The following is a 23,872-nucleotide window of genomic DNA, read 5'->3' on the forward strand; positions in this document are numbered from 1 at the left end:
TTGTTTATATATTTTTCAGATTTCAGCTTGTAAATTATTTACAATTGAAACAAGGCCATGGCGGTTTAACCAGCGGCGAATTCAGGCCGGCATGGAAAGGTTTTTATTAAGATGTATTTATAATTTATAAATTTTAGATTAATAATAGTAAAATTGTTATTTGATCATTAAAAATGATGATTTAATTTTTTAAAAATTATAAAAATATAAAATTTAAGTAAAAACTACTATTATAAAATATATACAATTTATTCCCGCCAAAAGAAATTTCCTGGCTTCCCCTGGGTTTAACTATGCTTATTGGGGCATTGAAAGGTAAAGCTTAAAATTGGCCAAATAACTAAACATTATAAGCATTGCAAATGTAAGTGTTTTTTATTGTCAATATGTCGGCTCTTTTTCCTTATAAAATGTGTTGAACTTCCAGAAAAATGAAGTAGATTTCTCTTGCTGCTACGTTTCCATGTGTTGAACTTAGAATTTGATGCGCTTGAATAAATGAAGTAAATTTTGTGCAAGTTCTTTTACAGATATTGCATTTCTTTAAGGTGCCTAAGTATCTGTATTTAAAAAAAAAAAAAACATAAAACCACTCACGGTTGTGTTGTGCATTTGTGCTGGAGAATCCACATATGGTGACGCTGCCTATTTATGTTAGCTTGAAACTTTGGAGCACTCGATTTGCGTCCAAGATTAACAACTGAGGGAAGTGAGTATTAGCACCAGATTTACCCTCTTAAGATTTGCAATGGCTACCCTTTATAACGTCATGTGCCTCAGCTACATGACAATGTGCTTCAAAATTGTTCATCAGTTGGTTTAGTGATGTTTTCTCATTCTTGCTATCTTTAGGATATAGAGACTGCGTTTTGGTCCTATCTCTTCAAATGACTGAATTCATAACTCGAAAAATTGCAATTTGCTGTCATCACTGAGATTTAGAGGAAGCTAATTTGTTTTCTTGGCCTCTCATAGAATATATTTGCTTACGGTTGTTAATTATGTTTGTGCATGAGACTCCAATAAGTTAGAAATATTATTAACGGCTGTAAGTATTATTTTGCTAACTTGCACAGAGAGAGCCACCAAGATTGCTTAGCAAAACAGAAGCACAGCTAGATAAGATCAGCATCTTACACAGATATGTTATTGATAAAATCTTGTCGAAATTTATCAATAAGGGATGCAGTAAGGATTAGTGTTATGTCAAAGAAGTGGAGACACAAATGGGCTACGATACCGTATCTTGTGTTTGAGGATCAATGTCTTAATACATAAGGGTCCAATACACAAGTTCATACTTTCTTATCGAGACTTTTGGGAGTCACTGACACTGATAGATGGATTCTTTGTATACCAAGGAGCTGTATCAAAGATTTCATACTGGAAATATGGAAGGGCCAATGCAACAAGTCCCCATCTTGTTTATTTAATTGCCATAATTTAATTCATTTGGAGCTATCTAATTGCTCTCTAAAACCTCCATTGACATTCAAAGGTTTCAAGAATTTGAGGAGCCTTGGTCTTCAACATGTTACCATCATCTAGGATGTGTTTGAAAACCTCGTTTCTAACTGTTCCCTGCTTGAAAGATTGGCATCGATTATTGGCAATCATCCATATTTAGAAAAGTCAAAGATATGGGTATCAAAATGTTGGCACTGAAAATAAAATATTTAAGGCATTGAAAGTGAGATTAAAATTTGACATGAGATATTTGCAATTTTTGGTCCCTAATTGTATAGTAACTTTGCAAGTTGATCCCTGAATCTCAACTACAAATAGGCCTAACCATTTCTCATTTTCTATCATCTCCCACATTTGCCATTCTCTCCTTAAGGCATTGTTCCCTCTCTTTATTTGTAAATTTTCACTTGTATTTTGGAGTGAAATATATTTGTTAGTGCCCGAGGACGTAGGCAAAATTTACTGAACCTCGTTAAAATTCTTGTGTTCTTTATTGCTTATTTTGCATATTTTGTGAGTGTGATTGTAGTGATTTATTGTGCGGTTAAATTACGATAGAGGGATATTCTGGCTAGGAAAGACCTGGTACTTAAGTGATCCACCTCTCTTTCCTGGGAATTGAACTTAATGTGATTTTTCAGTACAATAATTTTACTCTTTTACACGCATCCACACAACAATTGGTATCGGAGCCAAGTTCGCATACTTGGGGAATACGACCGTTTACGATACTTTGCGTATACAATATTGCTCATCCACGACACTATTCACATCAACGGTACTGTTCACATATACAGTAGTTGGGATTGAGGAGAAAAATGGTAGAGGCATTGTCATCAGCAAAGACTACTGTGACCAATGCAAAATTTGAAGTAGAGAAATTTGATGGTACCAATAATTTTGGTATGTGGCAATGTGAGATCCTAGATGTCTTATGTCAGCAAGAGCTGGATATAGCCCTTAAAGAAAAACCTGACAAGATGGATGACAAGGAGTGGGCCAAGATCAATAGACAGGCGTGTGGTACAATCCGCCTATGTTTAGCCAAAGAGCGGAAGTACTCTGTCATAAGGGAGACATCAGCGAAAAAATTGTGGGATACACTGGAAGAAAAGTTTATAACGAAAAGTCTTGAAAATAGGCTTTATATGAAAAATAAACTTTATCGATTCATGTATGCACCTGGTATGTCGATGAATGACCATGTGAACTCATTCAATAAAATTTTAGCAGACTTGCTAAATTTGGATGATAAATTTGAAGATAAAGACAAGACATTATTGTTGTTGAATTCTCTTCCTGATTAATATGATCATCTTATCACCACATTGCTTCATGGGAAGGATACGATCACATTTGATGCAGTCTGTAGTGTATTGTATAGATCTGAGACTCGAAAGAAAGATAAAAGAGATCACAGAGATACAACTACAGAAGTCTTAACAGTAAGAAGTCGTTCGCACAGCAACAAACCTGGTAGAAGGAGTAAGTCCAAAGGGAGACCTGCCAAAGATGAATGTGCTTTTTGTCGTGAGAAAGGGCATTGGAAAAAGAATTGTCCTAAGTTAAAAAAGGGCAAGGCTATTTCTGATGCATGTGTAGCGGAGCATGATGAGGAGTCAGACTTTAGCTTGGTTGGCATAGCAATGGCATGTCATACAGATGAGTGGATTTTGGATTCGAGATGTACTTACCATATGTGTCCTAATAAGGACTAATTTTCTGGTCTTAAAGAACTAGAAGGTGGAGTTGTTTTTATGGGCAATAACAGTGCTTGTAAGACAATGGGAGTAGGTACAATCCAATTGAAGAATCACGACAATTCAATCTAAGTCTTGACAGATGTTTGCTACGTACCTAGCTTGAAGAAAAATCTCATATCATTAGGGGTTCTAAAATCTAAAAGGCTCACAATCACTTTGAAAGATGGATTACTAAAGGTAGTAATTGGGGTATTGACGGTGATGAAAGCACAAGAAGAAATAACCTATAATATTTAAATGGAAGTACAGTTATTGGATCAACATCAACAGCTTCTGCGAAAGATACAGATTCAGAAGCTACCAGGTTATGGCATATGCGATTGGGACATGCTGGTGAAAAAGCTTTGCAAAATTTGGCGAAGTAAGGCTTGTTGAAAGGTGAAAATTCTTGAAAATTGGAATTCTGTAAACATTGTGTTCTGGGCAAGCAGATGAGGGTAGATTTTGGTTGAGCAATTCACAATACGAAAGGAATTCTAGACTACATTCACAGTGATGTGTGGGGACCTACCAAAGTGGCTTCTTTGGGAGGTATGCGTTATTTTATTACTTTTGTCGATGATTATTCAAGAAAAGTATGAGTGTATCTAATGAAAAGAAAAAGTGAAGTTTTGGATGCAATTCTGAAATGGAAGAAGATTGTGGAGACTCAGACCGGTCGAAAGGTCAAACGACTTCGATCAGACAATGGTACTGAGTACAAGAATGATCTATTTCTACAAGTATGTCAAGATGAGGGCATTGTGCAACACTTCACTGTTCGGGATACACCATAGCAGAATTGGGTGGCATAACGTATGAATCAGACTATACTGGAGAAAGTTTGATGTATGTTGTCCAATACTGGATTGGGCAAGAGATTTTGGGCTGAGGTAGTTACATATGCGTGCCATCTAATTAATCGGTTGCCATCAGCTGCAATAAATGAAAAACTCCTATGGAGATGTGGACTAGTAAACCTGCTACTAATTATGATTCTTTACATGTTTTTGGTTCCACTGCATATTATCATGTAAAAGAATCTAAGTTAGACCCAAGAGCAAAGAAAACATTATTCGTAGGTATAACTGGTGGAGTAAAAGGATACCGTCTCTGGTGTCCTGATACAAGAAAGATTATTTTCAGTAGAGATGTGACTTTTGATGAATCAACCATGATGAAGAACAAAGATTCACAAAAGGATGACAAAAACCAGTAGTACATTGTAGCAGGTGGAGCTTGAAAAGGTTAATGATGATCCAACTAATATTGAAGGAACAAATGATAAAGAAGTTTCGACCCAATAACTTCTACAGCAACAAGATTCAATTGCATATAGGAGGCCAAGAAGAGAGATTTGTATGCCTACTCAATTTGATGATATAGTGGCCTATGCACTTCCAATTGCAGATGATGATGTTCCTTCTACTTACACAGAAGCAAGAAGTAACCCTGATGGTGTAAAGTGGAAACAAACTATGAATGAAGAAATGCAGTCTCTTCATAAAAATAGGACTTGGGAGTTTGTGACACTGCCCAAAAGAAAGAAGGCAATTGGATGCAAATGGGTATATGAAAAGAAGGAAGGATTTCCTGGTAAAAATAAAATTTGATCCAAGGCTAGATTGGTAGCAAAGGGTTACGCTCAGAAAGAAGGAATAAATTACAATGAAGTGTTTTCTCTAGTTGTGAAGCATTCATCTATTCTGATTTTGCTAGCCTTGGTTGCGCAATATAATCTTGAATTAGTTCAGCTCGATGTGAAGACCGCATTTTTACATGGTGATTTGGAAGAGGAAATCTATATGACTCAGCCATATGGATTCAAGGTTGCTGATAAAGAAAATTGGGTTTGCAAACTGACAAAGTCGCTTTATGGATTGAAACAATCTCTGAGGCAGTGGTACAAGCAATTTGATCAGTTTATGAAAGGGAAAAGGTACACAATAAGTAAATTTGATCATTGCGTGTATTTTTAGAAGTTACAAGAAGGAATTTTCATATATTTGCTCTTATATGTTGATGATATGTTGATAGCATCTAAGAGCAAAGTTGAAATTGAGAGATTGAAGACTCAACTCAACCTTGAGTTTGAGATGAAAGATCTAGGTGAAGCTAAAAAGATTCTTGGCATGAAAATATGTAGAGATAGAGCTCATGGCAGAGTTAGCTTGTCTCAGAAGTAATATTTGAAGAAGGTACTACAACAGTTTGGCATGAACGAGCAGACAAAACCTGTAAGTACTCCGTTGGCTTCTCATTTCAAGTTTTCTGCACAACTATCTCCTTCGACGAATACGTAACAAGAATACATGTTACAAGTTCCGTATTCTAATGTAGTAGGTAGCTTGATGTATGAAATGGTGTGTACAAGACCCGACATTTCACTGGCAATTAGTATAGTGAGCAAGTATACGCATAATCCTGGAAAAAGACATTGGCAAGATGTGAAATAGATTCTACGATATATTCAGAAGACCATGGATGTTGGATTACTATTCAAGCAGGATACTACACTTGGTAAATGTGTTATTGGGTACGTTGATTCTGACTATGTCGGTGATTTAGACAAACGAAGATCAACTACCGGTTATATGTTTACACTTGCTGGAGGACCAATAAGTTGGAAGTCTACACTGCAGTTTATAGTTGCGTTGTCAACCACAGAAGTCGAATACATGGATGTAACAAAGGCTGTAAAGGAAGCTATTTGGTTACAAGGTATGGTTAAAACCTTGGGATTAGTTCAAGAGCATATTAACGTGTATTGTGATAGTCAAAGTGCTATTCATTTAGCAAAGAATCAAGTCTATCATGCACGTATAAAGCATATCGACGTACGATTCCATTTTGTGTGAGAAATTATTGATAAGGGGAAAATTCATCTTCAGAAGATTAAGACTGTAGATAATCCTGCAGATATGATGACCAAGGTGGTAACAACAACCAAGTTCGAACATTGTTTGAACTTGGTTAATATCCTGCAAGTTTAACAGTTGAAGAAGGCACTATCAAATAGTGTTGTCAAAGGCAGAAAGAATTGTGTGAAGATAAGATTATCCTAATCAAATGTTCAAGGTGGAGATTATTGGCAATCATCCATATTTAGAAAAGTCAAAGATATGTGTATCAAAATGTTGGCACTGAATATAAGAGATTTAAGGCACTGAAAGTGAGATTGAAATTTGGCATGAGATATTTGCAATTTTTGGTCCCTAATTGTATAGTGACTTTGCAAGTTGATCCATGAATCTCAACTATAAATAGGCCTAACCATTTCTCATTTTCTATCATCCCCACATTTGCAATTCTCCCCTTAAGGCATTTTTCACTTGTATTTTGGAGTGAAATATATTTGTTAGCGCCCGAGGACGTAGGCAAAATTTGTTGAACCTCGTTAAAATTCTTGTGTTATTTATTGTTTATTTTGCATATTTTGTGAGTGTGATTGTAGTGATTACCCAGGAAAGAGAGGTGGATCACTTGGATCACTTAAGTACCAGGTCTTTCCTAGCCAGGATATCCCTCTATCGTAACTTAATCGCACAATATTGATGAACTTCATTGGTGTCACACGTCTTGATGCACCTAATCTGCAATTCTTTGGCGTTGGTTATATTTTTTAATGATGTTAGCCATTTAGCTCTGGTCTCTATTGGTTTGCATGTAAATATCAACAATGATGAGAATGACACAAGAGAGCGTTCTAGTAGACTCAAATTCTTTGTTAATCTGCCTCATGTTAGAAGGCTGAGTCTGAGTTACTTCCTAGGGTAATGGCTTATTGAACATCGCTGTTGAGTGCTAGCTTAATAGTGTCTTATTGATATCAAACAAGTTTGTTGGTGTGCTGGGATGTTTCAAATGAGTGCCACCATTGTGTTTACTTTTATCATTTAGACATCTATATGCAGTTTTACAGCCTTTATGGGATTCTACAAACACCAATGTCGACGCTTCTTTGCTGATCTCTGGGAATTTTAAAGAAACTCCATTCAAGTCCTCTAGGGTGTCCTTATGCCACCTGAATATATCTGTTTGTGGCTTTAATTTATACTGTTCTTCCTTTTCCCAATCCAGTATTTGGCTACTGGAAATGTGCCAAGCAGGTTGTCTAACCCATGTGTAGATCTGATTTATCTATCCCTTTGCATAGTTTTTGATGATTTCAGGGAAAATACAGCTGCTCTATGCCTCCTAAGAACTTGTTCAAATCTCCAAGAACTGGAAGTTTTGGTGAGTTTTTCTTTATTTACTCGCTTAGGTTTTTATGACGATCTAAGTAGTTATATCACCAGCTTTTACATCGCATTAATGATTTTAGCTTAACTGTTAAACTAAAGGTTAAATGCATGTTAAACTTCCTGATTTGGAAGTCGGTTAGCTATAATAAACATCTCATGTTTTATTTAGGCTCAACCAAAGGAGCAAATATCTGTGGAAAGATCCAATAACTTTTGGGAAGATGATCACTATGAGCTTGCTGTTTGGCCACCTGAGGTTGGCAACAGTACCAGTCATCTCTAGTGTCCAGAAATTGGATTTCATCAAGTTCTCGCTTTCAAGTTCTCTTGTGCTCAAGCGTTTGACTGTTAAACCTGCTTCCCTGGAAGGCGAAAGGGAGTTGATGAAGGAACTGCTTAGGTTCCGCCAAGCCTCAGTGTACACAGAAGTCATTTATTTGGAGCCATGATTATCTTACTCATGGCTAACGTATCAAAGAAATACCGGAACATGTAAAGTATAATGTGAATTGATGTCTTTTTGTGTATATTATACCTTGTCAGGAAGAATTCTTGCAATTTATGATTATTATGATTGAATCCTTCAGTTCAAAGTGTGAACCTCAGTTTATTCTTTATTTTAGGGGACAAATTTAGTAAAGATCATGAGCTTTTTTGGTGATGGTTAGAGTTTAAAGCATGAACCTGACGTAATTTGACCTTACCTTGATGTACTCTGACGTTGACTGTATTGCAGTTTATTGTTCATAAACCCTTTACATGTAGTTTATTGTTCATAAACCCTTCAAATGATGAAAATAGTCAAAAGGTTTTAATTTTATCTACTAAAGGTCCAACCAAAATAGTCAAAAGGTTTTAATTTTATCTACTAAAGGTCCAACCAACTCAATTGCAGGAACTTCCATTGGTTTAGGTTTTTAAAGCTGAATAAGTGAATTAGGTGGCCTAAAGCATTTAGCATTCTAGAACAGGTTTGTTTCACCATCTAGTGTATTAAAGTGATCTCAGAATATGCAACTATCGATGCAAGCAATATAGATTTGAGGCTGATTCAATTCTACAAAAATGCTACCCAGAATCATCTTTTGCTTTGCAGTTGTTATAGCCATTGCGGTGGTTGTCCTATTGGCCTTGCTCTCACCGGTAAGCCACAAAAGTTCATCAAAGAACCCTTCCAGACCTTGGCTGGCCCTCTCCATGTACATTCAACACCCACACATCTCAAGGTCTAGTGTCCAACCTGTTGCCCAGTCAGATGCCGGAGCCTTCGTCTTTCACCGTGCCCTCACGGAGGGACCGAAGAACACGTCTCGGATAGTCGGGAAAGCCCAAGGCTTCATTATTCCGATTGAACATTTCGCCGATTCCGCATTCAACATAATTTATCTCACTTTCGAAACACCCAAGTTCAATGGGAGCCTGAGTATCCAGGCCAAGAATGTGGAACACGAGGATAGGCAAGAACTAACAGTGGTTGGAGGAACAGGTTATTTTGCATTTGCACGTGGGCTTGCAGTGTTCATGCAGACTAAATCCCAATCATCTGAAGCTGATCCCACTTATCATGTAAAGCTTCAGCTTAGATTTCCCAATAGATCTCAGACCATTCCAGGGTGAGGCAGCAAAAGTAGAACCATCTGTTGGGGATGATCCTTGTTTTAAAAGATCCAAATTTTCAATGATAAATTTGGAACTGCCTAAACTAAACAAACCCAGCATAAGGAAGATGATTTCCAAGTCCAAGATCTGGTAAAAAGGACATGAACCAGGATTAAAATGCTTAATAATTGAGGAATGATTGCAGCCCGTGGAAACGGAAGTTAGGCTTTAGAGTTAATTTTATTTTATGGAATTTGAGTTTTGATACAATTAATATTTCCAGTTATTGGATTGGTTAGAGTTTGCAGTGTAATTAATACGAAATTATAGTGTTTAAATAATAAAAGAAGCAAAAGCTAATTATGTGTTTTTAAAAATGTTAAAAGAGACTTTACTTCCAACCCGGTTTATACAGAGAAATCGGGCCGAGCCTCTCGGTTTATAATTTTCGTCCATAAATAGCCGGCTCATATTACTTTCCTTTCTTTTCCTAATTTATTTTTTTATTTGGTCTGTGTCTGGTAAAGAGTTAGTCAAGCAATTTTCACATTGTATCTCTTGCTTTATTTCTATCTATCTCTTGGAGATTCGGCAACTGGGGAGCTCCCGTCGGTTGAAGGAATACGAAATGGCAAAGTCGAGCGCGGACGATGAGGAGTTAAGACGAGCTTGCGAGGCCGCAATCGAAGGCACGAAGCAGAAGATCGTGATGTCGATTCGCGTCGCTAAAAGCCGCGGGATCTGGGGTAAATCTGGCAGATTGGGTCGCAACATGGCTAAACCTAGAGTCCTTGCTCTCTCCGGTACGTCTTTTTCCACTTGCAATGTTTTCTTTACCTCAATTTAGAAAAACTGATAACCTCTTTACTTATTTTCGACTGAAAACTTGTTGATCATGCTAGAATCGTGTTAAATATGGACTACTGAACTAATCTTTACGGTTGTAGAATTGTGAAAAACTGGTAGGTCGGTTCAAGTTCTAGGAGTATTAGCTATGCTTTGGAAGGGTTTTTGAATTAAAATAACATGATTGGATTTTAAGTGGCATGTGTTCTCTTATTCGTCTTGTGGGGTTCTTGTTTAGAATAATACTGGATCCTTGTAGCCTTTTTTTGTTGCGTGTGCTTAGGAAGAACTATCATTTGTGCAGTGAAATCAAAAGGTCAGGAAACTGAAGCTTTTCTGCGAGTTTTGAAGTATTCTTCAGGAGGAGTTCTTGAGGTAATTATCTTTTGTTATGATATTTCAGAAAACGTGTGTTAGGACAGGCAAGAATAAGTACATAAACGTTGTCCTATGAGTTTGTTATTCTTTATTGAGTAAGCCTTGTAATAGTGTTACTACGTGGTAGCTTACTACAGCTGAACTTGGAATGATGGGGGCAGTCGTCATGAGGTTGCATTTGGCTTAGCTGTAATAGTTTCTTTACCTCGGCGGCTGTGCTGGCTTGTGTTACCAAAATTTGTTACCTAACCTATGAATTGAGAATTGAATTGTAAGATCCAAATCCTGGATCTTTTGCAATCTATTTCTCTAATTCTGATGATCCTTCTATTCACAAAAGAAGCATGGCATTCTAGAATAAAGAAAAAGTCAACAATGAATTGCATTTGATGAGAGGAAAAACTGGGAAGAAAAATAGTCACCAGAAAATAGCTGTAAAGTATGGATCTTAGAATCCAGACTTAAATATGTTTTGGGGCTTTTAATTTTTGTTCTCTTATAGAAGTTTAATGATATTATTTTTATTTTTGACCTTTTAAATTTTTATACCAATCTCGTAAGTTTATAGTTTTTTTAACCATGGTTATTTATTTATTTTTTACATTTATGAAAACTAATTATATTTATTAGTAATTTATATTATTTTAATTAAAGTGAACTGTATGTATTTTCTGAAAACGTTGTGTTCCAATTAATTGTACTATGTATCTGTTAAGCAAACTAAAGAAGATTACCCATATCAAATTATGTTCCAAATAAGTTATGATTTACGTTCCCGTTCTTTGTACCAGACTGATCCACATTCCTGGTATGATTGGTGCTGGCCCATTTATTTTTTGTTAGGCCTTGTTGGTACAGTTGCCTGGCCCTCTGGCTTCATTATACTAATATAGTTGATTATTATTCATCATACATCAGGTTTATATGTTACCAGAATGATATCAATGTGTGATTATTTGGCTTTTGCAGATATTAGTGTTGAATCAAGAGTCATAAGATGAAGAAAGTAGGATGTAGCGTTCTTCATTGTTCTTATGGATCATATCTTTCCTTTTCTTACTTAAGTTTGCTATTGATGAAAATGAAGATAAACATAATTTAAGCTAGCCATTTATCTACCTTTTCAAGTGAAACATAGAATAAATTTATACAATCACTTTTAGCATCACTGAGAAGAGAACATTACTGGTATAAGCTTAAAGCAAAATTTGTTAATTTTTAGTTCAAAGGGCAGGGAACTATTTGATTAAGGATGAAGTTCTTAAGTCTTAACTGGTCGGTATTCTAGATTTATTGATTTTAAGATTATATTTTGACATAAGAATTAATTGAAATTTTGCAGCCTGCAAAGTTATACAAGCTGAAGCATCTTTCAAAGGTGGAGGTTGTGACTAATGACCCTAGTGGATGCACTTTTACTTTGGTAACCCCTTTCTTGTGTTCTTTTTCTATTGGTTATTGAATTAAGATTTTGTGTTGAAAGCTGTATGTTGTTTGATCTTTGTCTATGTGATTTAGAGAAGCAACTGAGCAAAAGTAGAATATATTTGTATCTTAAACTTCTTTTATTTGCTCTCCTTGCACGGGGTATTTCTCCAACTTCTAACTGCACTTCTTATAGGGATTTGATAATCTAAGAAGCCAAAGTGTTGCTCCACCTCAGTGGACTATGCGCAACATTGATGACAGGTAATTGAAATATCTCTGGACTGAAGTTATCACCCTTTTTCTGTTGGCCGTTTCTTTTGCCCGTTCTTTGGATCCTTTCTTTTGGTACTTCAACAAAAATGTTTGTCTTCTTTTATTAATTGTTCCTTAAATTTATTCTTAAATATTTTTGCAGGAACCGCCTTTTATTATGTATCTTAAACATCTGCAAAGATGTACTGGGTTGTCTTCCCAAAGTTGTAGGTGTCGATATTGTGGAAATGGCTCTTTGGGCTAAGGTAAGCTAGATCATTTTATTCTTTCCAATTTCTTGACTCCTAAATTGATGCTAAATATTTTTTGTAAAGCAAATTAGAGGTTCTTCATGGAACTCAGAAAAGCTGTAATTATGCTGAGCGTAACATAAGCTTTTAGTTGCTGATAAAAGCTTAAGGATATTTTAACTTATTGGCTCTTGTGGATTGGTGGTCATTCTGAGGAGTATAATTTCATTCGTTAAGTCTGATTTTGCTTAGAATTTCTAGCAAATTTGTTTTCCCCTAAAATTTAAAATGCCCATGTCAATAGTTTTATCAAATCTATCTTTTCTTTATTGATTTGACTTGTATATTGTATCTAGGAAAATACACCCTCAGTCACTACTCAAAGAAATCTACAAGACGGACCAGTTGCAACTACAGTACCAGAAAGTGGCATGAAAGTGACTGTTGAAAAGGAACTCGTCTCTCAAGTAGAGGAAGAGGACATTGAGGCTCTCTTGGGCACGTATGTTCTTTTATTCTGTTCTAACGTTCTTCAGTGAATATCAAATGTCCATACCTATATGTTGCATTTACATTTAAAAATAATAATAATTATTCTTGTACCACCTGCCAAATTACTGAGATGGTTAGATCACAGCTAATGTTATAGTTCTATTTACTTCTCTAGGAGATAAGAAAAATGGGGGGGGGGGTTATCCTAGCAGTAATATCTGCCATTTCTTGGTAATGGAGCCAAAAAATTTGAATATATGGGTTGGTCCTTGTAGTGGTCATAGTTCCTAGTTAGTATATGATTCTTGATTTCTTTTTCTTCATCTGTTTCATTGCATAGTTGAAAAGGCAATATACCGTTTATTGTGTTTGGTAATTGCTGAAGCCCCTCAATCCTGTCGTAATGTTTTTTTTATCATAACATGGTACACAGCTATGTCATGGGCATTGGTGAAGCAGAAGCATTTTCTGAACGGTTGAAGCGAGAGCTTCATGCTCTGGAAGCAGCAAATGTGCATGCCATTTTGGAAAGTGAACCTCTAGTAGATGAGGTATTTCCTTCTATTTTTGCTTTTTTATTGTGTTTTTCTTCTCCTTAATTTTATTCTCAAATCTCACTTTCAGCATGCTGGGATTTTTACGAATCAATAGCCTGCATTGTTCCCTTTCTTTAGGGCTCATCTGGTCCAGGCCCACCCCCTTATGCATTAGGCATCAAACAGGCTTATCAGATATTCTATGCAGTCTTGTTTACTCCCATTTCTGATAAACTCAAGTAAACCAATTCTACTTTGATTTCTAATCATTCTTCTCCGAGAGCTCCTCATTATGTTTGCCTACTCCTGAGTAGTTCCTATGAATATGTTGCTGTGCTTGAAGAACTTTTGTTATCTTTCTTCTTTTCTTTTGACATTTTTAATTGCTTTAGGTGTTTAGGACATCCTTTGAACTTTTCGTGTGAAAAATCTTGATTAAACTTGGTGATGCTGATATTCACCTCCATTAACTATATGCTTCTTACTAAGCTAACTAATTATTATGTCAACTTTCAGGTCTTGCAAGGGCTAGAGGCAGCAACAAGTTGTGTTGATGACATGGATGACTGGTTAGGCATGTTCAATGTCAAATTACGACATATGAGAGAAGACATTGAATCGGTAGGGAAGCTTTTGTATGGTCTATTAATATGTAGGATCTGTTTTCATCCTTTCTAGTCATTATTCGATCATTCACATGCTTCTAGTTTGCTGCAAGTTTTTTCATGAAACTAAATTATAAAGATTAAACTGTATATTTTCTTGACTTCAACATTTGACCTTGAATGCTGTTGTGAACTCTATTTCACAACATACCAGATAGAGAGCCGCAACAACAAGTTAGAGATGCAATCTGTAAATAATAAATCACTCATTGAAGAACTTGATAAGCTTCTTGAACGACTGTGTGTCCCTTCTGAGGTATGTTATCCATTACTATGTTTTGTTTAGATTCAGCCTATGTATGTAGCCTGTATTTCCCTTAACAATGTTTTTATTGGTTGTAGTATGCAGCATGTCTGACAGGAGGCTCGTTTGATGAGGCTCGCATGCTTCAAAATGTTGAAGCATGTGAGTGGTTAACTGGTGCTTTGCGTGGCCTTCAAGTACCTAACTTGGATCCCAGTTATGCAAAAATGCGAGCTGTATGGACCCTCGTCTCATTCCTCCAGTTTTAAAGTTTGTAGTTAGGCAAATAATTCAGTAGATCATGTGGCACATGGTGTTGTTATTGGGCTAGGTTTCTGAAGTTCTGAAGTACCTAATTCAGATCCTACTTTTCTTTTTTTATCTTTATTTTAGGTTAAAGATAAGCGGGCAGAACTCGAAAAACTAAAAGCTACATTTGTCCGGAGAGCTTCTGAGTTTTTGAGAAACTACTTTGCCAGTTTGGTGGATTTTATGATTGGTGACAAAAGCTATTTCTCTCAGGTTTTTCCTTCATTTTATTTTCAGTTTTGATAACAAGTATAAACTGTGATACTAGGGTTCCTAACTGTTGTTCATCTGCTTGCTTTAAACAGCGGGGACAGTTGAAGAGGCCTGATCATGCTGACTTGCGGTATAAATGCAGGACGTATGCTCGCCTTCTGCAACATTTAAAGGTCAAATTGCAGATCAAGTCTAACATCTGTAAAATATTTTGTCTCAATATTTCTAATAATTTTGTCTCTGCTTATTCTCAGAGTCTTGATAAGAGCTGCTTGGGTCCTTTAAGGAAAGCTTATTGTAGCTCCCTCAACTTACTTCTGCGCCGTGAGGTTGGTAATTCAAAATAAGATTTTCAATTATTCAATAAAAAGAAATATCTTTCTCATTTGAGCTTTATGTTGGTTACAACGCTTCATAAATGGTTAAATTCTGTTTAGGCTCGTGAATTTGCCAATGAGCTCCGTGCTAGTACAAAAGCATCAAGAAATCCAACTGTATGGCTGGAGGCTTCCACAGGTGGCAGTCAAAGTGGGAATAGTGCAGACACTTCAGCGGTTTCTGATGCTTATGCCAAAATGCTGACAATTTTTATTCCCCTACTTGTAGATGAGGTAGTCCTTCCCTGCACTATTAGTACAAGAGGTTACATGCATTCCCTAGTCTTGATTTATTGAAAATTTATTCCTTCATGGCTCAAACTGCAGAGTTCTTTCTTTGCACACTTCATGTGCTTTGAAGTTCCTGCACTTGCTCCCCCTGGAGGTGTTGCTAATGGTGGTAAAAGTGGATCCTATGATGATGATACCAATGATGATGATCTGGGCATTTTGGATATTGATGACAATGATAGTAAAGCTGGTAATCATTTCCCTTGTGACTTCATAATTCGTGGTAATAAATCTCCCTTAATTTCAAACTGAAGAATGTTGTAACTATTTTATTTTGCTAGGTAAAACTTCTGCTGATCTTCAATCACTAAATGAGTCACTACAGGATTTGCTTGATGGGATTCAAGTATGTAAGCTATTGCAGTCTTTTGCAGATAGATTTTCTGTCATTCCTTATTGTTTCTGAGTTTCTGGGACCAGAATGTCTTCCCAAATTTCGGTGCTTTTTGTGCATGCTCGTTATTGTAGAGTTCTTTGCATGTTCTTTTCGTTCATTGTACTTTGTTCTCCTTGTTTATATCATTATGTCTTTATGATGTTGCTTGGTAGGCACTCTCTTGCTTGCAATCTCAATTTCTGTTTGTTTTCTGGATTACAGGAAGACTTTTATGCTGTAGTTGATTGGGCATACAAGATTGACCCTCTGCGTTGCATATCCATGCATGGTATAACAGAGCGCTATCTATCTGGCCAGAAAGCTGATGCAGCAGGATTTGTGCGTCTCCTGCTTGGTGCTCTTGAATCAAAAATTTCTATGCAGTTCAGCAAGGTATGTTTGTATGGAAACTGAAGTTTTTATGACCTTGTGCATTTAGTATGAATCTAACTGGTTTAAGCTGCAACTGGATTTGCAGTTTGTTGACGAGGCTTGTCATCAAATTGAAAGAAATGAACGCAACGTGCGACAAATGGGAGTCTTGTCGTACATCCCTCGGTAAAGTGAACCATAGCCTTTATAAGATTTCAGAGTGCACATTTGAGATCAAAGCTGATAAAAATTTTAAGAGAAAAAAGCTACAAGTAGCTGTTTCCCTTTATGGTTTGAAAATGTTTTTGCCTTTTCAGGCATATATTATCAACATGCTATCAATATTATCTCCAACATAGCTAGGTTCCACATTATTATGTGATGCTTGCTTGTCATGTTTTACTTCAGTTGGTTTTAAACAGTTCATATGTACTTATGCACAGCTTTGCAACTCTAGCCACCCGCATGGAACAGTACATTCAAGGACAATCACGGGACTTGGTTGATCAAGCATACACCAAATTTGTAAGTCCTATCTTCAGCTTGATATCCTTGTTATTTTGGATTAGTTGTAGTGTGGTTAAGTGACCTCTTGATGGATCATATTGTAGCCTTAGCATTGTGACGAGACTTAAGCATGTAAAGAGTTCTAGTGTTGCTACTATTTAGCAAATTGTTGCATGAAATAGAATGATAAGTCACTAAGCATTCTTTCAAGCTACTTATGATCTGTTTAGCTGCTTCTTTTATTCTTGCTTTCTTGATAAGATTTAATTCATATTGTGGTAACAAATCAACTCTTTTTTTCTTTTTCATGTTATTATCTTCTGAATATGCATTCCTGAAAGAATATTGTCATTGCAAATATTGTTTGGCAGGTTAGCGTTATGTTTGCTACTCTTGAAAAACTGGCACAAACGGATCCAAAATATGCTGATATATTTCTTTTAGAGAATTATGCAGCATTCCAGAATAGGTCTGCATCTTTTTCCTATGGCTAAGGGTATGGGTATTAATATTTCTTTTGTTTCTTGAGGCTAATTTTTTCCCTCTCCATGCATACTTTGCAGCTTATATGATCTGGCCAATGTTGTGCCCACCTTAGCCAAATTTTATCACCAAGCAAGTGAAGCATATGAACAAGCATGTACACGTCATATCAGCATGATAATATACTACGTAAGTAATCCACCTTGGTGGCTTTTTAGTTGCTTCACTCATTATTTTTAAGCAGTGATGTTAAATGGTTGTGGAGATACTGATTAGTGTTCCATGTTATGATTCAGTCTTTACAATTGTTTTCTCTTTGCAGCAATTTGAACGACTGTTCCAATTTGCTCGAAAGATTGAGGATTTAATGTTTACAATTTCAGCGGAAGAGGTTAGCATGCTACTGATTGTACTTTTCCAGGTTCATAATTTATGCAGGGTTTTATTAGATAGCTCCTCAAGAGCGTCTGTTCCACTTTTGACTAAATTTACATAACAAGCCATAATATGCTTTGCATTACCTTCTCATCTTTAGCAAAGTCTGAATCCCATGATAAATTGGAAAAACAAAGCCTTTTTTTTAAATAATGAAATTACTGCCAGTGGTCATCTCCAGACTTTTGCAGATTGTTATCAAATGAATGATTTGGCTGACTTTGTCCTTCACAAATTTCAGATACCTTTTCAGCTTGGATTGTCTAAAATGGATCTCCGGAAGATGTTAAAATCCAGTTTGTCTGGGGTGAGTTGATGATCAACTTTTGGAACACATTGTCCTTTGTTTCAAATGGTGGAATTTAAATCTAGATCTGTCTCTTACAGGTTGACAAATCAATTACTGCAATGTATAAGAAGTTGCAGAAGAACTTGACATCTGAGGAGCTGTTACCCTCTTTGTGGGACAAGTGCAAGGTAAGCTAACTACTTCTATTTCTAAAACCGATCAAGGCTTTAGTGTTTTTGCCAAAGTATTATGCATTGTGAATCGTTAATCAATGCTATGGGAAAGGGCATTAGAACAACCCATGTGGATTCTGAGGTTGAAGGAAGAAGGGAGGGAATTTGAGTTGGTTGGTTTGGTGATATATTGCTGGTTTCTGACTAGTTTTATTTCTTGTAAATTTGACAGAAAGAGTTTCTGGACAAGTATGATAGCTTTGCCCAACTTGTTGCCAAAATTTACCCCACGGAAACCATCCCATCGGTTAGTGAAATGAGAGACCTGCTTGCTTCCATGTAAAAGGGACAGATTTTGCCTTCTGTATAATCTTTCTTTATTTTCCATTTGGAGTGGAGAGCCGTATTAGCTGGCTCTAATTATTAAAATTGTAATATAATAGACAATCGCCCTCCAAAACCCATATTTCAATTTATTTGAAACTTGCCCATTATATTCATTCATTATCGGATAGAAGTTGCTGTTGTATCATGTTCAATGTAAAATTGTTTTATTTGTCTGTTCTACATTTCGTAAGGTTTAAAAGAGTTTTTGGTTTTCCGTTCTTTAATTCTCTCAAATCTCCCCATAGTTGGTGCGAAGAGTCGATGTTTGTTCTATTCCATTCCTCATATGCCAGCCAACGTATTAACATGATTGGTTTATGACATCATGGATTGCACTCTTGATGGACGTTGAATTTTCTTTCCTAGCTGGTTTCTTTTCTCTTAGAAGTACGCTTGCTTATCAAGGAAATGGCAACGAAGATATTCATTAGGGTCAAGCACATTGATGGATGCAACTTCCATGTTAGCTATAAAGTACTGGATCCATAAATAAACTCTCATCATCGTCCATGCATTCTATTTATCAAACGCACGCCTACCCTAATGAACTTAGGAGTCGACGTCGTGATGTGGCAAGTTGCTTTCATTGTTTGAATTGAGACCATTGAATTTGAATCTCTCTGCAGCTTATTTTTTCTTAAGAACCTTCTTCTCTCTCTCTCTCTCTCTGTGCTTCATGATAATAGTTGGATAAATTTCATATTTTAATAATTTCGCCAAAACTAATAAAAAAACTTTTATAGCTCTATTCAGAATTCATAGCAAAAAAAAGTAAAAATCTTGGGTAAAGGTTCTATGTACACTATGTCTAATTAACCAAATCACATCCAATCTGTATCGCTAAACCGTCGTTTATTATTTTATTATTCGGATTATCATTTTATTATTATTTGTGGGTGCTGTGACCATATATATATATATAAGTAGATGACTCACAGGATTCCGTTTCTTTTTCTTTCTTTTTTATATATTTTTTACTAGCGATTGCGTGAATTACTTAACCAGGAGCAGTTATACTAGGGTTTATCGCCTTATAGTGTATATATACAGAATCCCTTCCCCTTGGGATTTTATTATACAAAGCAATCAATAAATAAGTCTCATTCATTCTCAGTCTTTTCATCATATCATTGGCTTTGGCTTTGGAGTTTGCAAAACCAAAGAAGGGTTTTCAATTTTCAAGCTGCCTCCCACTTGTAATATCTTTCTCCTAGGTTTTTCAGTTTTCTTTTGTCTATGGCTGCTTCTGATTCTGACGATGTGAACCTTGCCTATGACGATACTGCTGACGACGATTACTTCTATCTCGACGATACGGATGAGGACTTACATCCACCCCAAGCCAGCGACAGCCTTGATGACGATCAACTCCAAGGCAGCGACAGCCGTAATGACGATGATGACGATCTACTCCAAAGCAGCGACAGGCATGATGACGGTGATCATGATTGTGACGACAACGATGATGGTGATGAGAATGCACTTGAAGAAGATGATCATGATTCCCCAATATCTGGCCAAAACTTTAGTGTTTTAACTGAAGCAGATATACGCCATCGTATAAAAGATAACATCGCTGAAGTCTCTTCTGTCCTGTCTATATCGAAAAACGAGGCAAGTAGCTTACTCCTTCACTATAATTGGAGTGTTAATAATATTTTTGATTCATGGTTTGCCGATGAAAAAGCGGCCCGTGAAAAGGCAGGCTTGTTTCTCGAACCCTTGATCGAGTCACCTGATCATGGCAGCAGTATTTGTGTAATCTGCTTTGAAGATTACCCTTGTGATGAGACCAAGTCCACATCTTGTGGACATCGTTATTGCAATGATTGCTGGAGTTCCTACATTAAAACAGCCATTGCTGATGGCCCTCAAAGTTTATTGCTAACGTGTCCCCATCCATCTTGCCGTGCTGCTGTGGGTGAAGACATGGTGGGTTTGTTTGCGTCGGAGAAAGAGAAAAACAAGTATTCTAGCTACATTGTTATGTCATATATTGAATCAAAAAAGATGATCAAGTGGTGTCCAGGCCCAGGCTGTGAAAACGCTATTGACTTTGTCGCCGGGAGTGAAAATCTTGATGTTTCTTGTCTTTGCTCCCATTCCTTTTGCTGGAATTGTACTCAAGATGCTCATCGTCCCGTGGACTGTGAAACCGTGACGAAATGGATGTCGAAGAACAGCTCGGAGTCTGGAAATGTGAATTACATACTAGCTTTTACCAAGCCTTGTCCCAAATGCAAAAGGCCAATTGAGAAAAACATGGGATGTTCGCATATGACATGTAGGGCGCCTTGCCTTTACGAGTTCTGCTGGCTCTGCCTTGGAGATTGGAATAACCATGGCACTTGCAATCGTTTCAAGGGGAACCCCGAGGAGGAAAAAAGAGAAAAGGCGAAGCAATATGTGATGAAATACACCCATTACTTCGAACGTTGGGCCACCAACCAGAACTCAATGAAAAAGGGTGCTGCCGACTTGCAAAAAGTGCAAACCGAACAGATTGAGGTTCTTAGTCGTATTCAAGCACAACCTTTGGCTCAAATCAGTTTCGTAACAGAGGCCTGGAAACAGATAATCGAATGTAGGAGGGTACTTGCATGGACCTATGCATATGGTTTTTATTTGCCTGAGGAATGCGAGGCTAAAAGGAACTTGTTCGAGTACTTGCAAGGTCAGGCTGAGTCTGGCTTGGAGAGGCTTCACGATTGTGCAGAAAAGGAGCTGCAATCATACCTGAAAGACAAGATCTCGGTGGAGGGATTCATAGAGTTCCGCAAAAAGCTTACATTGCTTACCAGGGTGACTAGAAATTACTTTGACAACTTGGTTGCCGCCTTGCAGAATGGACTATCTGATGTAAACTCAGGTTCGTCAAGTGTTTCAAAGAAACGAAAGTCGAATTGGGCTGCTGCTGCTGTTAATGCAGCTCCAGTCTTGGATACAAATATAAACGATAACTCTGCCACTGCCCCTGCCGCCGCTGCCAGTGCTATGGAACCATGGGCTTGTGCATATTGTTCCTACGAAAATCAGAGTTCTGCCACTAATTGTGCAATGTGTGGGCGAGGGTCTTGGACTTGTGATGTCTGCACTTATGCCAATTCCAGGACCTCGGCTACATGCGCAATGTGTACTGAAGCACCGGAACCTTAGATGACTCCAAACAGGGTGAGTTTAATTTATCTTTTCACCATTTTGCTAGTTTCAAACATTTTAGGATTTCATCCATGGAGATGATGAGGAATAGTATTTCATGTTCCAGGTTAACAAGGAATCGTATTTAAATAAAGAATATCTCTTTCTTCTATTTTATTTTCCAGATTTCATCCATAGAGATGATTTCATACATAACGCAATAGCATTTTATGTTGCAGATATGCGTACCAGTACCCCCACTTTTTATTTGCATAGTGGGATGCTTATATAAATTAATATTTTGAGTTTAATCAAGTTGGGTAAGATTCACCAAAGATTTTTCTTCTTTTTCAGGGGAAGCTAATGGATTAATAACTCCGCACTAAAGTTTAATCTTTGTTTAGAATAGATTGCATGTACCGGAGGATTACCTTAATTAAACTGGTTCACTTGTAGCTCACTTCCAAATACAATGAATTGGAAGATTTGGTATTGGTTGAGCTACCCCTTTCTTGGTTTATTAAATTCACGTGGTGCTTTTCAGGGCCCAGAAAAACCGTTCAAATCCAACCCATAATTCGGTTTGGGTTCTTTTATAATTTAGTTTACATGTTATTAATCCGGTTGAATTTTGGTTTATTTTATTGGACACTAAAATATTCAATTTTTTATAATAAAAAAACTCGAAATTAAATACATAAATCCATTTAAAACTTAAAACAAAACTCATTGTTTTTAAATTCTAAATATACTTTTTATTATATTTTTACAATTTATAATTAATTCATCTCTTTTATCCTTATGATGTATTGTCTTCTTTTTTCTCTTATTATTATTTATCTCTTTTTTCCTTATGATGTATTGTGTACTTTTTTTCTTGTTAAAAATTCTAAAATTTTTCTAAAAAAATTGAAACCCCTAAACTAGAAAAACTCTCCATATCCTTTTTCTGCATGCTTTCCTCCTATTTTCTACATAACCACACTCTTCCTTAGTGTTAGGGTCTTGAAGCACCCTTCTTATTGAAGGTTCTCTAATTTGTGTGTGTGTGTGAGCATGCAAACTCAAAAAGGAAAAAAAAAAGTGAAGAGACTTGCTCTATTTCTAATGTCTTTTAACTATTCGTCTTCTCCTCTCTTTTTAAAATCAAATTTTTTAAATTTATTTCTAAGCTCATTCAAATTCAAACCTAACACAGTACTTCAATTTTAATATTTATTTTAATTTCTTCTTTTTACAATTTATGTTACAATTTTATTTGTTAATAATCACCTAAATGATATTGTATTAATTCCAATGTCAATCTCTACTATTTATCGTTGGCACTAAAACAAACTGGAATTCTCTCATGTCACCTAATTCAACTTTAAAAATAAACCTAAAAAATTATTTAAAATTCCAATTAGATATTATTTGATTCTGGATTCAAATATTTGGTTAAAAAAACTAACAATGTTATGGTTAAATTTAATGATTTATAATGTATTAAAGTTCAAAGTTTATAGTAGTAGTGGTTAATAATAATTTCTTTCCTTATCTTTAATTTGTTGGCATATGGAAGAAATTTATATATTTTTTAATTTTTCTATATTTTTAAAGATTGAGAGGGTTAAATTTACTATTGTAACTAATTTTTTTAGAAAACTTAAACAAAAAGAAAAGTTACTAGAGGGACCAATTTTGAGCAAATAATATTGTACAAGTCTATCTTCAAATTTTAACTTTGGTCTCATCTTGAAGCTAAGGATAGACAGGCTGGCTCTTTTCCTTGGATTCTCGGGGGAGATTTTAATGTTTCTCTTTCCCTTGAGGAGAGTTCTTGCTTTGATGGTTCTCAAGGTAGTACTTCTGACATGACAGATTTCCAGGAATTTGTCCGGACTATAGGTATTGTTGACCATGCTTTTGTAGGTCCTAGATATACCTGGTCTAATCATCAGAGTGATACTTTCATGGTCAATACCAATTGGTTGCAATATTTTCATGGCTCTAAGGTTGAATTCCTCGCGCCTGGTTCATCGGCTTATTGTCCTATTGTTTAGGTTGATCAGCCTGTCTACTCTCCTCTTTCAACTTTTGGGTTAAACATAAGGACTTCATGAATATTGTTGCTGAGTCTTGGCGTAAGAAAGTTCACGGTGATCCTAACCCTATGCTTAGGCTCTTCATTAAGCTAAAAAGACTTAAAGCTCATTTGAGAGCCTTGAATGTTGCTGCTTTTGGTCAGATTCCTGAGAGGGTAAAGAAGAAGAGAGCTAAGTTAGAGGAGTTACAATTGATTGAACTTGCTGATGGTTCTTCTTCGCATTCTTTTCAACAACTTTAGCTGCTTCATGGTGAGTTTAAAGCTTTGCAGAATGCTGAGGAGCAGTTTTACA

General features: G+C 36.3%; 3 protein-coding genes and 1 pseudogene across 3 annotated transcripts; all 4 read left to right on the forward strand.

Moving 5' to 3' along the window:
• Positions 1–57: 57 nt before the first annotated feature.
• On the forward strand, positions 58–7,902 carry LOC107902639 (F-box/FBD/LRR-repeat protein At1g13570-like; annotated as a pseudogene).
• A 480-nt stretch (positions 7,903–8,382) lies between these two features.
• Positions 8,383–9,421, forward strand: LOC107905391 (dirigent protein 1). Its single transcript, XM_016832033.2, has one exon. It carries the CDS (start codon positions 8,519–8,521, stop codon positions 9,068–9,070), a length of 552 nt encoding a protein of 183 aa, XP_016687522.1. The 5' UTR covers positions 8,383–8,518; the 3' UTR covers positions 9,071–9,421.
• A 60-nt stretch (positions 9,422–9,481) lies between these two features.
• Positions 9,482–18,469, forward strand: LOC107905390 (exocyst complex component SEC3A). Its single transcript, XM_016832032.2, has 25 exons — positions 9,482–9,855; positions 10,203–10,273; positions 11,619–11,699; positions 11,898–11,965; positions 12,120–12,222; positions 12,564–12,709; positions 13,133–13,250; positions 13,752–13,856; positions 14,055–14,156; positions 14,243–14,380; positions 14,538–14,666; positions 14,759–14,839; positions 14,921–14,995; positions 15,104–15,277; positions 15,371–15,524; positions 15,616–15,680; positions 15,933–16,103; positions 16,189–16,268; positions 16,526–16,607; positions 16,961–17,058; positions 17,153–17,261; positions 17,395–17,463; positions 17,749–17,814; positions 17,895–17,984; positions 18,202–18,469. Exons 1-25 carry the CDS (start codon positions 9,681–9,683, stop codon positions 18,310–18,312), a joined length of 2,661 nt encoding a protein of 886 aa, XP_016687521.1. The 5' UTR covers positions 9,482–9,680; the 3' UTR covers positions 18,313–18,469.
• A 603-nt stretch (positions 18,470–19,072) lies between these two features.
• On the forward strand, positions 19,073–22,064 carry LOC107905389 (probable E3 ubiquitin-protein ligase ARI8). Its single transcript, XM_016832031.2, has 2 exons — positions 19,073–21,527; positions 21,849–22,064. Exon 1 carries the CDS (start codon positions 19,593–19,595, stop codon positions 21,510–21,512), a length of 1,920 nt encoding a protein of 639 aa, XP_016687520.2. The 5' UTR covers positions 19,073–19,592; the 3' UTR covers positions 21,513–21,527; positions 21,849–22,064.
• The last annotated feature ends 1,808 nt before the right edge of the window (positions 22,065–23,872 follow it).

The sequence above is a fragment of the Gossypium hirsutum genome, chromosome D05 (genome assembly GCF_007990345.1).
Source record: "Gossypium hirsutum isolate 1008001.06 chromosome D05, Gossypium_hirsutum_v2.1, whole genome shotgun sequence".
Lineage (NCBI taxonomy): Eukaryota > Viridiplantae > Streptophyta > Magnoliopsida > Malvales > Malvaceae > Gossypium > Gossypium hirsutum.